We start from the raw sequence: 13,133 nt of genomic DNA, 5'->3' as shown, positions 1-13,133 counted from the left end.
ACCTGGTCAATAAATTAAAGAAAGCTTTGTTGAGTTTGCAGAGTAAATCTACATGTGAGTTACCAACACAACCACACTTCATTTTTTAGATTCTGAACAACTGTAGAAGAAGCATTCCCTCCAGTGCAGAGCTTTCCACACGATGTGTTGCGACACATTAGCATGTCAGTTGCATTGTTTAGGTGTGTCATGCAAATGTAATGGGAAACTTCTGAGTCTATGTAAAATAAGTAGCAAAGCATATATTTTGTAAAATACAAATGACAGATTTTTTTCATGAGGTTTGTTGGGTCCCCAAACATTTCATTATTCCAATTTGTTTATGTATCTGTTTCTTTGGATTAAACTCCAGTTTGCTAATAAAACTGAATTACTGTGTTGCAAAATTATTATTATTATTATTATTATTAAAATTTATTTGTACCCCGCTAGCATCTCCCGAAGGACTCGATGCGGCTTACAAAGGCCAAGGCCTCAACATAACAACAACAAACAATAACAATGCAAGCAAATTAAAAACATAAGCAATAACACAACAAAACATTACGCTATTACACAATAAAATCAGGGCCGGGCCAATGATGGGTACAGGCTAAAAGTGCTGGGTGTGTGAGGTGGTATGTTGGAGATGATGCATATCTGAAATGTGTGTCACAACATGAAATATCTATCTTCTAAAAATGTACTCACTGTCCACCGTTTCCATAATGACTTGTATTAAATGTTACAAGTCCTTTTTGGGAGCTCTTCACATGGGACCTTTTTTTTTTGCCCCATTTTTCTATTTGTTGATGGGACCTGCTAAGTATCATCAGACATTACTGACTTTACCCCGCCCACATTCCTCCTGAAGTGGAGGGGAACCCACACTTTCCTCTCCATTTCCCCATATGATGGGGGAAAGGGTGGCAGGGCAATGCACATTGCTGCCCTTTCTCTCATATGATGGGGATAGTGCATCAACACACCTTGTCCCATCTCAACCATATGATGGGGGAAGGATGGATGGCCATGATCTGCCACATATGCTTTCCCTTTTGGCAGCAACTGCCGGCAAAACAGCACGGCCATAGGGGCCATGTGAAGAGATCCATGGTCACCTTTTGCTTCAAGCTGAGCATAAAATTGCACCGGAGAATCCAGAGATTCCTAGAGAGAACATTTTAATAAAATCTGTGAATAATCAAATCTGCAAAAATCAGACCCTCAGCTTGAAAAAGAAGATTAGAAAAGAAAATGGAAGCATTTGGGGCTTCATGAAGTTGCCCACCCTGTTTTATGCTTCCTATTGACTCATGGGATCCTTTATTTAAAATCAATCAAAGCATGTTTCAGTCAATTACTCATCACATGTTAGAACGTTCTCTCCAAGGCAATATGCTTTCTTGCAGTGAGATTATATTCATGTGATCTTCACAACATCTCCTGTCTAGAAAACTACAGAGGTTTAGTAACTGTGCCATTCTAATAGTAGATAAAAATTAGAAAACACTCATCATTGTTAGATTTTATATACTTCTGAAGGTGACACAATATGTGCAGTGGTTCTCAACCCCAGATGCTTTGGCCTTCAGCTCCCAGAAATCCTAACAGCTGGTAAACTGGCTGGGATTTCTGGGAATTGGAGGCCAAAGCATCTGGGGACCTACAGGATGAGAACCACTGTGCTCTAGAAGAAATCATTCACATTTTTAAAATTAGGATAAATAAGTTTCAAGTTTAAAACAGTTTGGGAAAGATTGTGGCCCTTGTAAAAGAAAGGGAAATAATTCTTGTTACTTTTATTGATATTTTCAACAGCTTAGATGCAGATTTACACAGAGCAGAATTTTGCTCCCTGGGACATCCCTTGCGGGAATGGCAAGAAGTAGCAAGGCAGTTCCTTATTCTCCCTCCAAAATCTCTTCTAAATTCAACCCCTCCACATAAGGCCACACTGATAATAGCCCTCTGGACTACAAGGGAAATGGGCAATATATTTTCTGACCTTTCCTTCAGATTAAACAACTAATGGAGCCAAGCTAAGGGTTCTCCAGGACTTATGGTGTGATGAATTTGCAGCTTGGAGACATTGTGGAGCATTCTGGTAGCGGAAAATTGTCTTCTTCCCAAAAGTCTATGCAAATTGCATGGCTTTCAGGAAGAAGCAGAAAATCACCAGCCAATGGATTTAAATTCACTGGGTGGCAGATGGACGTATTCTTTCCCCTGTTTTTTTTTTTTTTTTCCAAATCAGAAGTCTACTCTTGTTAGGACTAGCAATTGTATTTTTGGCCAAATATTTTATTCAGAAGCAAACCCCACTATGGCAGATCCAGATGCAGTCATAACAATATTTCTTACAATAAGTCTATTGAAATCAATGAGTTTGAAGTTAGTTAATACAGGCCTAGACTAAGGGCAAAGTTGAGATTTAGCCCAACGAGTTCAATAAAAATCCTGTCTCATAGCCCCCTTTCTCATGTGCCTTTTCTGTTGGTCTTCCCCCCCCCCCCACTCTCTTTCTATTACCAGTTTCCCTATCTGTCTGTTTCTACCACCAAAAATACTCCCAATTAAGAAAAAAACCTATCAATTGAATAGGATTTGAATTATTTTTGACTCCTGGCTGGCAAAAATGTACATGGTTTTTTTTTAAAAAAAATAATGTTTGCATGTAACTTGAGAGCAAAACACATTGGCTATTAGAGTACAGGGTTCTTATTGGCCAGGTCCTTCCAGATTATACTACATACCCTAATCCATCCCCACAGACATAAATGTCTATCCAGTTAGAGAGAGAGGTGTGCTGAAAAATCTTTTGCCCCTTTCCTCATTCTCTCATGCATACTGAGGGTATTTCCAGACAGAGGGCTCTTCTAACTAGCAATGAGAAGGCCCTATCCAATTATTCTTTTTATTTTCATACTGAACAGATATTAAGCAAAGAAAAAACTGTTATCTGGGTGGAGGCTAAAAGGGGGCAATAGACAGAGAAGGATAGTCCATTTTACAGGGGGGAGGGTTGAAGGAGTAAAACCATTTCCTCTGTTTTCCTGTTATCCCCCCGCCCCACGTCACCATTGTGGAAACAGTCCTTGTTTATGAAGTGGGGAGGGGGCATACCTAGCAAAAACAGGGGAAATGGTTTTCCTCTTTCAACTCCCCCCTAAAATGGATTATCCTTGTCTAGCATCCCCTTTGGGCCTTTGTCCAGATAATGGAACAGTACTAAAAAAAATGACTGCAGAAACAGGAGAGAAAAATATGAGCAGCCAATGTGTGGAGGACAGTGCTAGCCGAAGAAGCCCTGGACAATTCTGGGAAGGAGAGAGTGCCATAGCATAAGTCCCATCTGAAACTGCTCTGAGTGAAGCCTTTGTTCTTCTCAATTTGCCAAAGTCATCCAGCAAAAACTGTCCCTGACAACTAAAATGCCACAAGCTCTGACTCATTTTGACCTGGGACTACAAAGTTTTGTTTTGTTCTCCCAGCTTCGAGAGAATGGCGTAGAAGCATTTCCAAATCCCAGCTGATTTTTGATTCCTAGTTGCTGAACTCGAACCCAGAGGGGCGATTCTATGAATTAATTAATTTATACAAAGCGGTCCTAAAACAAGAACCAGTGCAGATTTTATGAACAGCAATCCCTGTTTCTTTTATGTTTTAGTTTGACTAGCAGTCTTGATATAACCTAACATTGATGTTTTGGATTAAAATGTGCTCCTGTTTCAGAGAAACACCTTTTTTTCAATAGACAGCAGCTTGTTATAAGTGACTCACTCCACGACCCTATCCATGTTTGCCTAGGAAACATTCCTATTGAGATCTAATTGATTTACTCCCAAGCAATTGTACACAGGATTGCAGTGTATTTTGAGTTAATAATTGTCATGCAGTAAGCCTATGCAAATTTACTCAGAAGTTTTTTAAAAAATAGTACTGTAATTATAATTATTGGGACTTATTTCCTAGCTAGGTTGTGGCTTTAAAATAACTAGCCAGGTTTTCAAAGTAAAAAAAGAAAAACTACTACTCTGCTTGTAATGCAAGTTAGACTCCAAAGAATATGAATAATCTTTTTTTCCCACACAATTTTCACATTTTGCATAATTTTAAATCCAATTTATTTTTCAGCAAGCGCAGCGCTTACTGAAAATTATTAGATGCTCTTCCAGCAAAAAATAAATTTATGAAATAATGCTTTCTCCTGGGAACAATGACAACAATGCAGCTTCAGTACAGAGGCTGTCAAGCCTACAAATCCGTCCAGACTTTGAAACATTATTTGTTCAAAGTAGTTTATTCCTGTATCTCATTGTGGCATTTGAAAAGTAATTTGTTGCAAGTACTTGTTACACTGTTTGAAGTAGTTTGTAGTATTTTTCATTTTGTGTTGTTTGTTACTCTATGTTATTGTATCTTTAATGACTTTTTAAAAAAGCAAAATTGATTTGTGTGTGTGTGTCAAGAGCAACTTGAGAAACTGCAAGTTGCTTCTGGTGTGAGAGAATTGCTTGTCTGCTTGAATGTTGTCCGGATGTTTTGTTGTTTTAGCATCCTTGTAGGAGGCTTCACTCATGTCCCCACATGGTGAGCTGGAGCTGACAGAGGGAGCTCATCCACACTCCCCCCGGATTTGAACCTCCGGCCTGTCAGTCTTGAGTCCAGCCTTCCGGCACAAGGGTTTAACCTATTGCACCACTGGGGGCTTCATAGCAAAATTGATGCTAGACTAGCCTCCCATGAAAGTGAATTCCACAACTTGGCAGCAGCCACTGACAGGGCCCTCTTCCGAAGATAAGAGAATGGCATGCAGCTTGAAAAATTCCTGTCAAATAGTTGTTTAAAGTCCTATTTTAAATTCAACTTCAAAAGTAATTAGAAAACATTACTCCTTCAACTAGTAAGGTAACATTCCTATTTACTGTGTTTCTTTTGAAACATTATTCTATTTTATCCTCTCTTTAAAAAAGAAAAGAAAAAAGGTAACAGGAAGCCACATTACATGATGCCCATCACTTCCAAGCTTCTGACCCAAGCAGCGCAAGACATGCAATAGATGCAAAGAAGAGGAGGAACAATGGGCTCCTCAGCGGTGTCAGACTATAACTCCCACTATCCTGTACCACTGCCCAGAAGTTGCCTTTTCCTGCTATAAACACTGCAAAATTATTTTGAAAAGAATGATATAATCTAATGGGAATGAGGAGGATTGAGGTTATGAACCTGTGAATATTTAGCAATCCTTATTTTTTCGTTTATTCATTCATGTTATAAAGCAATTTACAACATGAATTAAAACAAAATACAGATTGAAACCACTCAGCGATGACACTGAAGAAGAATGAATAAAAATTAAATAAACTATCAGGTTAAAATCAAACAGTTAGAGCAGCTTTAAAACCATTTTAATGTATTAAAGGAAATGGGGAGGCACAAGCCCCTTCCCCTAAAGAGAATTTTGTTTGTGTAAGTCAGGAGTGACTTGAGAAACTACAAATCACTTCTGCTGTGAGAGAGTTGGCTGTCTGCAAGGACGTTGCCAAGGGGGTGCCTGGATGTTTGCTGTTTTACCACCCCTGTGGGAGGCTTCTCTCATGTCCCGCATGAGGAGCTGGAGCTGACAGATGGAGCTCATGCGCACTGTCCCCAGATTCGAACCAGCACAAGGATTTAACCCATTGCGCCACTGAGGGCTCCATCCCTTAAAAATGACTTTACTGTTTAAATTAAAAGGTCTTCACTTGGAGAGCAGAGACAGGGCCAGACTAGCCTCCCATGAAAGTGAATTCCACAACTTGGCAGCAGCCACCGACAAGGCCCTCTTCTGCATCTTCGCCAGCATGAACTCTCTATGCATGGATGGACTTCTATTCCTTTGCCTGGTGCACCTTTAAGCTTGCACGGTTACTTACCCTGTCATCAAGTTCAGCTTCAGAACAAAGCATTCCTGGAATGTAGATTTAAGTAACTTGAAACCAGCAGTGGCAAAATTGAGGAAATGAAAGACCAAATACTTTCCATTTCTTGGATACCATGATATTATCATTATTTACTCCAAGTGGTGGAGCTCAACCAAACCTCCAAGCCATGAGATTTATTCTGGAATGTCTCTGACAAGTGCTGGATTTTAACATTCAAGCAGAATCTATGAGCTCTCATATACAACTGAGTCTAACTCACACTACTGAAGACTGCAGAGATCCATGGAAATGAGACACTAGTCTCACCACCACCCTTACTTCAATAACGGGAATGATATGCCCTCCAAAGTTTGCTGAATGGCAAGTTCCATAAGTCTAACCAGTACACATTTGTGAGGAATGTTGGGAGTTGCAATACGACAATATCTGAGTGAAGTCAGAAGTCCCACTCCTGCTTTACTCACTTTTTGGCCCTTGCAAGTTTATGGAAACATCTCAAATGAGCAATCAATAAGTGAATTCATTTCAAGTCAAATGTTTCTCCCACTAACTGCTACTATGAGCGTGCAATATTAAAACTTAGCATGATGTGTTGATGAAATTACAAACAAACCACTATGGTTCAGCAAGAAGGATGTTTGGAGAAAGAAGGGTCAGCCAGAAATTGGTTGCTTATTAAACACGCCTTCCAATCTCTTGTGGCTGAAATTCAGACAGGGCTGTCATAAGGTTGTAATGTGACCCATTCTTTGTGGGAAAATGTGAATGAATAACAACCACATGTGGTTATTGCAGCCTTGCTGGATGGACTGGGTGGTGGCAGAATTTACATTCAAGCAAACCTGATTCCAAGATGTGTCCAAGATGACATAGTATTTTCAAACAGGTTAAATTTAAATATTGCTTAACAGAAAATAATGCTAACACTGGAAAAGCACTACTCCACTTCTCTTAGAGGACTTGCTGTGATCACATTGTTTCAGTCTAATAGATCGTTGTTGTGGATGAAGAATTTGGTCTGTAAGCGTCCCACAGAGAAGAGCAGCCTCATTTTTCTTGGGCTTGAGCCATGCATGAAGCAGCACACACGACAGTGCCTGGCTGAAGGGACTTGGAGACTTGGTGGAGGTCCTTGATAGACCTAACAGTCCACTGAGCAAGTTGCTGCAGCACCTTCAGGCCTCTGATTTTCTTCTCAAATGAGCCATTTTCACCAGGGCTTCTTCTGTCTTCCAGTTCTCTAGCTGGCACACTGTGATTCAAGATGACCATGAGTTCCTCCAATTGGTAAGCCAATGCAGAAACTTGTAGCATGACTGACTGGATAGATTCATGGAAAGCAACATCGGCAGGTGTCAAGTTGGTTCTCTGCTCTTCCAGGATTTCCTCTAGCAACATCTCAAATGCCCAATAGGCTTTCAGGTTATCTTGAAGCCTCTCAGCATCTGAAATCTCAGCCCAGCATTCAGTCTCAGCTACAGGTATGCCATCAATTGAGTCAAGGCTGAAGTTGGTGTCCAGTCCCTGCTTCTCAGCCTAAAAGGACAGGGGTTGGAAAGGGATAATGGGAAGAGAATTATTTTAAAAAATACCTGGTATATAGTTGGGGATATATATCTGGTATATAGTCAATACAGCCTCACCCACCACAATTCATCTTATGAAAAATAAATGTATGCATATATCTTACAAGAAATAAGTTTAATGATTAGTTCTGTAGTTTCCAAAAGACATTTAAACCACCATAAACCAATGGTTGCATGGCAATAGATCAACTACCATACTTATCTTAAATAAGAAGAATTGTGGCCACTAAGAAAAAGCAATACGTTAATTATTATGGGCAAGCTGTAATTAATCGATTGAATTAATTGCACAGTATGTCTGGGGTCTGGCTGAGGATAAGAAGCTTGGCAAGACTGAAGTTACCATCCTGTAAAAGGAATCTGAAAATTGCATTATGGGAGAGCAAAGGAGATGAAGAATTACAGAGTTTATAAACACTGGCAAGAAAGGTGCTGATGAGAAAAACTACTGAATTGAACTGAGAACTTTGGGTGCAAACAGCCCATGTTTACATAGTCAAAGACAATGACTTTTTAAGATAAGGAAGTTTTTGAATTGATGAGGCTCCACCAGGCCTGAGATGATTGACAGAAGTTATCTAAACAAACAAATAATGAGTAACCAAAAGCTCTACATAAGAGACCCTCTTCCTTATCGTCTGTGTGTCAGATCTGCAGGGATGCAGTATTTGTTCACTCGCCTTTCTTCAGGTATGAACAGAGGAGGGATGGCGAGTATGAATGTATGGACTATGAGTGAATGTGATGTTTCCACTGTCTGTGTAACCAATATAGCTACCAGTAACTGTGTGCCTGCTTCTTTTGCTGGTGCACTGTGTCCTACTGCAAATGAATTAAGAACATGTTTAACATTCCAAAAGAATTAATGACAAAGACACAAGGATCTGGTGGGAGAAGTACAAATCAGAGAAACAAACTAACATTCCTTCAAAGTCTCCCTCCGAATGCCCTCATTTATCAATTCAAGATATTTCTTCAATGAGCATTTCATAAGAAACTGTCTTATCCCCATCCAGACCGCAGAGTTTTGTAGCATTGCACATTGTTTGCAGTCTTTGAAAGGAGCTGGCTTTCTCTGCTTTTCTCGTTCTGAAAAATAGGATCAAATGCTATTGCTGGGTAATAGTTGCAAAAGAAGCATTCCTTTGTTTTGCATTTGCCACAAATATATTATTTTATAATGAATCCAGCAGCTAAAATTATGAACAAATAATTTAGATAATAATTGTTTTTAAGAAAATGTGCCTTCCTCTTTTTTTCATCATTAATGGAACCGGTGACGGAAAAAAGGAGGATTAAAAAAACTTACTCCCAGTATTCTTCAAAATGGAAGATGTAGCCATTTCATCATCTACTAGAGGAATGAGTGGGAATCCTATGGACTTCCAAATTTCCTGGACCACAAGTTTCAGCAGACCTAACTGCCATAGACAAAGTTGAGGGATGACTGCAATGGCAGTCCAACATCACCTAGAGGACTTGATGATCCCTAACTCAGTGACAGAGCCTTACTTCAATGTCTGTGGGTCTCTTTCCCCTCATTTGATCTTAATACATCATGTAGACAATATGATTTCATCATCAGCCCCAACTAACTCAACATTAAATCAAAGATAACTTTGAGTATGGAGAACTATTTTTAAAATACTTCCTTGGACTACTATGTCTAACATGTCTATATCTCTAAAAATGAATATGGAGACGTTTTACCTGTACTCGTAGGCGGTATGGTGTAGTGATTTCAGTGCTGGACTAGGGAACTCATCACATTGAGGTCACCTATCCAGGCAATAGCAGGGGGATTAATCACAGATCGTGGCAAATCCAGCATGGGGAACCTGGTAACCCACACCACCTGCATTGCCCCTCATCTCTTCCCACTTGAGGAAGTGTTGCTGCCCAGCTTCCCCCCACTGTTGTCTATGCAACACGGGAAGCCTCCTATGTTGCCAGTGTTGCCTCCTGCAACACTTGGACCTCTCTTCAGACATAGAGCCCCGCTGGAAGTAGATAGACATCACGTGATGACATCTGGCAGGCTCCGTGCCTCAAAAGAGGTCCAAGTGTTGTAGGATGGGCAATGTTGCCTGTTTGATGAAGTTCTAGGACCCCAGAAGGATAAGGTTGAAATCCACACTCATGGAAATCTATTATTTATTTATTTCATATATTTATATCCCGCCCTTCTCCCCACAAGGGGGACTCAGCACGGCTTCACATGAGCATCAGAGTATGCTAACAACATAAATACCATAAAAACTACAACTTACAATAAAATCATTTTTAAACATTGTACTGGGTTACGTTGGCCAAGTCAGACTCTTTCAGCCTCAGAGGAAAATAAAGCAATGCCCACTTTGAACAAAGTGAAGAAACCCCTGGCATAAAGTCACCATAAATTGGAGTTGACTTGAAGACACATAAAACCAATAAATTATCAGAGTCAGCATGATGTAATAGTCTGAGCACTGAACTACAACTTTGGAGAACAGGGTTCAAATCTCCATTCAGCCTTGAAAACCCTGACGTTATACTGTTACCACAAGATGGCACTGTATTATAAGGACAGTTTGTTTTCAATCAGATTAGTTTCTTTCCCTTTCCCTTTCCACCCACAACTCCAGGCAGGTGCATCATAACATTACTCTGGATTTCAGCTCAGCCTAGACAACTTAATAAGGATGGCAACTATACCTTTTATATTGATAAATTGCTCAAAAATATCCCTTTTAAGAGTTAATAAATGGGTTTTGATGGACTGTTACCAGATTTACCAAAAGGGTGGGTAGGTAGTAAACCTTGTGTAATTCCTTGATTTCCCTCATCCACTCTACAATATATGATTCTAAATAATTGCTGGATCTAGACATATTTCCTCTGCATTGCCTCTTTCTTCAATGAAGCGCTAGCTGGGAGGATGGATTTGCCTTTGGGTAGGGAGTGGGCTGGTGTGTGTGTGTGTGTGTATTTATATATATATATGACATGTTACTCATGCCAGTTATCTGATTCTGTGCTTTAGTGAGTCATCTCTTTTGTTGGAGGGAAAGCTTTAAATATTGGGTTTTGAAGGGGAGCAGGGAAAAGAGGAGTTAAAGGCAGCCATCCAATTAGACACTTAGAAAATTGGATTTTGCTCAACACAAACAAAATGGGGTGAGGGGAAGCTTAGCGGATTCAAATTGAATCAATGAAGTAAACTGTGATGTGAATAAAGATTAACCCACCCCAACAAGAAATCTTTACATCTCTCTACGATTATGAATCTAACGAGGGATCCAATTTAAGTGCAAGACAGGTAGGTAGCACTGACAGTACTTTCTTTAGGACCATTTTTCTCATTTTCTTAAAGCTTTGCACTTGGCCAGGCACACTATGATCAAAATGCCAAGAGCCCATATGATGTGATTAGTCCTGGCTTGGGATTTGAAAGGGAGCCATAAATCTCATTTTGGTGCAAGGCGCTTACTCTCAGCTTAGCCTACCTCACACAGTTGTTATTGTGCTGACAATGTGGGGACAAGGAGAGCCATTCATGGTGCCTCGTTAGAAGAAAGAAAGAAAAATGAGATCGGATAGAAAAAGAATGAAGAAACATGCCTCAGAAAGGTTTTACTCTCCCACAAAATTGAAATAAAAATGCTTTTCCTGTAAGAGCAGAGAAAAAGAGTGCTTCGGCTTCTCATTCATCTAAATAAAGTGCCTGGAATTTTTAAGATGTAAAGGAAGAGACCCACAAGAGAGTAGGAAAGGGCTATGATAGAGGCAGGGGGAAGAAAACAAGACTTACATAGGACTCAAGGAGGAGACTGGCATCCGAGCGCATCTTTCTCAGCAGGTACAAGGTGGGACGGCAGAACTCATGGTGCTGGGAGGCCCCAGGCAGCCGCTCTGTCGAAGCCATCACCCAGTCCGGCTGGCCCAGAGGTGACAGCTGCAGCTGAGGCTTGCACACAGCCGGGTGTCCACAAAAATCCCTTGCTCAGCTCATACATTCCAGACAAGTAGAAAATCCTCCGCTTGTGTGCCTGGCACTTCTCTCCCTCTCCCCCTCCCCGCCCCACCTTCTGTCCCCTGCGGCCTGAGAAGAAACAACAAAGTCTTGGCAGTGGAGCTTAACCCTTGGAAATTATCACCAGCAATTTTTGTTTCCAGCTCTCCAACCCACTCTGTTCATCATACAGGCTGTGCACAGTAGACACTGCCTGCTCCCACACATAGTCCTTTCTCTCTTTACCACCCTCCAGCTTGTTTGTATCCTCCCTTTCCCTGCATGCTTTTCCACTGCTTTGCCTCTAATTTGCTACCAGCCAGGTCAGCGACATACTTAATCCTTGTAAATTCAGCCGCAGCAAAGCTTAACCCTGAAAGCACAAAAGAAACTGGCTTACATTTACTTTTTGCTTTCACTAAAACCCAAAACAAATCTGTGAAATCGTTCTGCTTTATCAATGTAATGCAATTTGCCACACTGTTTTGGGAGGTCATTTGTAATCTGAATTATTTCAACAATGCCTGGTCTAATTGGTGTTGCTATATTGTCCAAATATTTCCTCCTCCTTTGCTCAGAAACTAGGGCCAATTGACACAGCTAGGGAGGTGTCAATCTGAAAATATCTCTTTTGGTCTGAATTTTGGTTTGGTTCACAAATATTCTTGCTTTTTCTCCCAGGAATTCAAAGTAACCTCTTCCTCCCCACTAGATCATCACAACAGATCAGTGAAATTGGTCAGATTGAGAGGAACAGGCCTATGGTAGTCCACAAAATTTCACAGCTCAGTAAGGACTTAAAATTAAACTGTTTAGTTGCATTCTACACAAGAACGGAGCATTGTGTATTAAACTTACTATAAGTGCTATAGATATATGGAGAGCAAATACTAAGCAAATACTCAAGTATAAGCTTAGTTTTCAGTCCTTTTTTAAGGCTGAAAAAGCCCCCCCCCCCTTGGCTTATACTTGGGTGAGGGTCCTGGTGGGAAGGCATGGGGATGAAATAAGGGCTTCGTTCAGCCCCATGCCTTCCTGCCAGGACCCTCACCTCTCTGCACAGAAACCCAGCTCTCCTTCCTTTCTTCCTCTCTCGTGCAGCGCACACCTTCCTCTCCTCCTCTCTCAGTGCCAGTCTTTCCCACTTTTCCTTATTCATAAGCACACAGCATTTCCCCCAAAATATATAGTTAACTATGATGATTATTGGAAGGCTACATAAGCACATTTACACTGAAGGTTAGAATAATATCTTAAATTTTTATGTAAATATTCAAAGACATTTAACCTACCGATGCCTCAATTAATGTAATTTTACTGATATCTATTTTTATTTTGAAATTTACCTATAGCTGCTGCATTTCCCACCCTTGGCTTATCACTGTCAGAACTGTTAAGGACTGACCAAATTTCAGAATGTTTTACTTATCCATGGATTTTTGGAGAATTTTCAAAGTTTTTATAAACAACATCTTAAAAAAAACACAAAACTACAAGAGCTATCTCCTTGAATTGACTTCCTAATAGAGGTCTATGGGCAGATCCAACAAAATAAAGTATTGGCTGAGTGCTTTCAGGCTAATAAGGGAGTTATTAAGAACCTGAAACAGATTGCCTATTGTGAGATGGCAGAAGTGGTTCTCTTTCAGT

The 13,133-nt window shown here is 40.4% G+C and overlaps 1 protein-coding gene across 1 annotated transcript; it reads right to left on the bottom strand.

The window, feature by feature from the left end:
• Nucleotides 1-4,963: 4,963 nt before the first annotated feature.
• Nucleotides 4,964-12,308, bottom strand: CNTF (ciliary neurotrophic factor). Its single transcript, XM_060771558.2, has 2 exons — nt 11,283-12,308; nt 4,964-7,442 (listed from the first exon to the last, which is right to left on the bottom strand). Exons 1-2 carry the CDS (start codon nt 11,394-11,396, stop codon nt 6,954-6,956), a joined length of 603 nt encoding a protein of 200 aa, XP_060627541.2. The 5' UTR covers nt 11,397-12,308; the 3' UTR covers nt 4,964-6,953.
• Between the last annotated feature and the right edge of the window lie 825 nt (nt 12,309-13,133).

The sequence above is a fragment of the Anolis sagrei genome, chromosome 1 (genome assembly GCF_037176765.1).
Source record: "Anolis sagrei isolate rAnoSag1 chromosome 1, rAnoSag1.mat, whole genome shotgun sequence".
In the NCBI taxonomy this organism is placed as follows: domain Eukaryota; kingdom Metazoa; phylum Chordata; class Lepidosauria; order Squamata; family Dactyloidae; genus Anolis; species Anolis sagrei.
This window is presented reverse-complemented; position numbering and strand designations above follow the sequence as displayed.

Bases quoted from the DNA above. Each gene is read 5' to 3' on its own strand.
- CNTF (XM_060771558.2), bottom strand. From the start codon at position 11,396: ATGGCTTCGACAGAGCGGCTGCCTGGGGCCTCCCAGCACCATGAGTTC. The intron at 7,443-11,282 runs GTAAGTCTTGTT...CTGTCCTTTTAG, and splicing joins GTCTCCTCCTTGAGTCCTAT to GCTGAGAAGCAGGGACTGGA.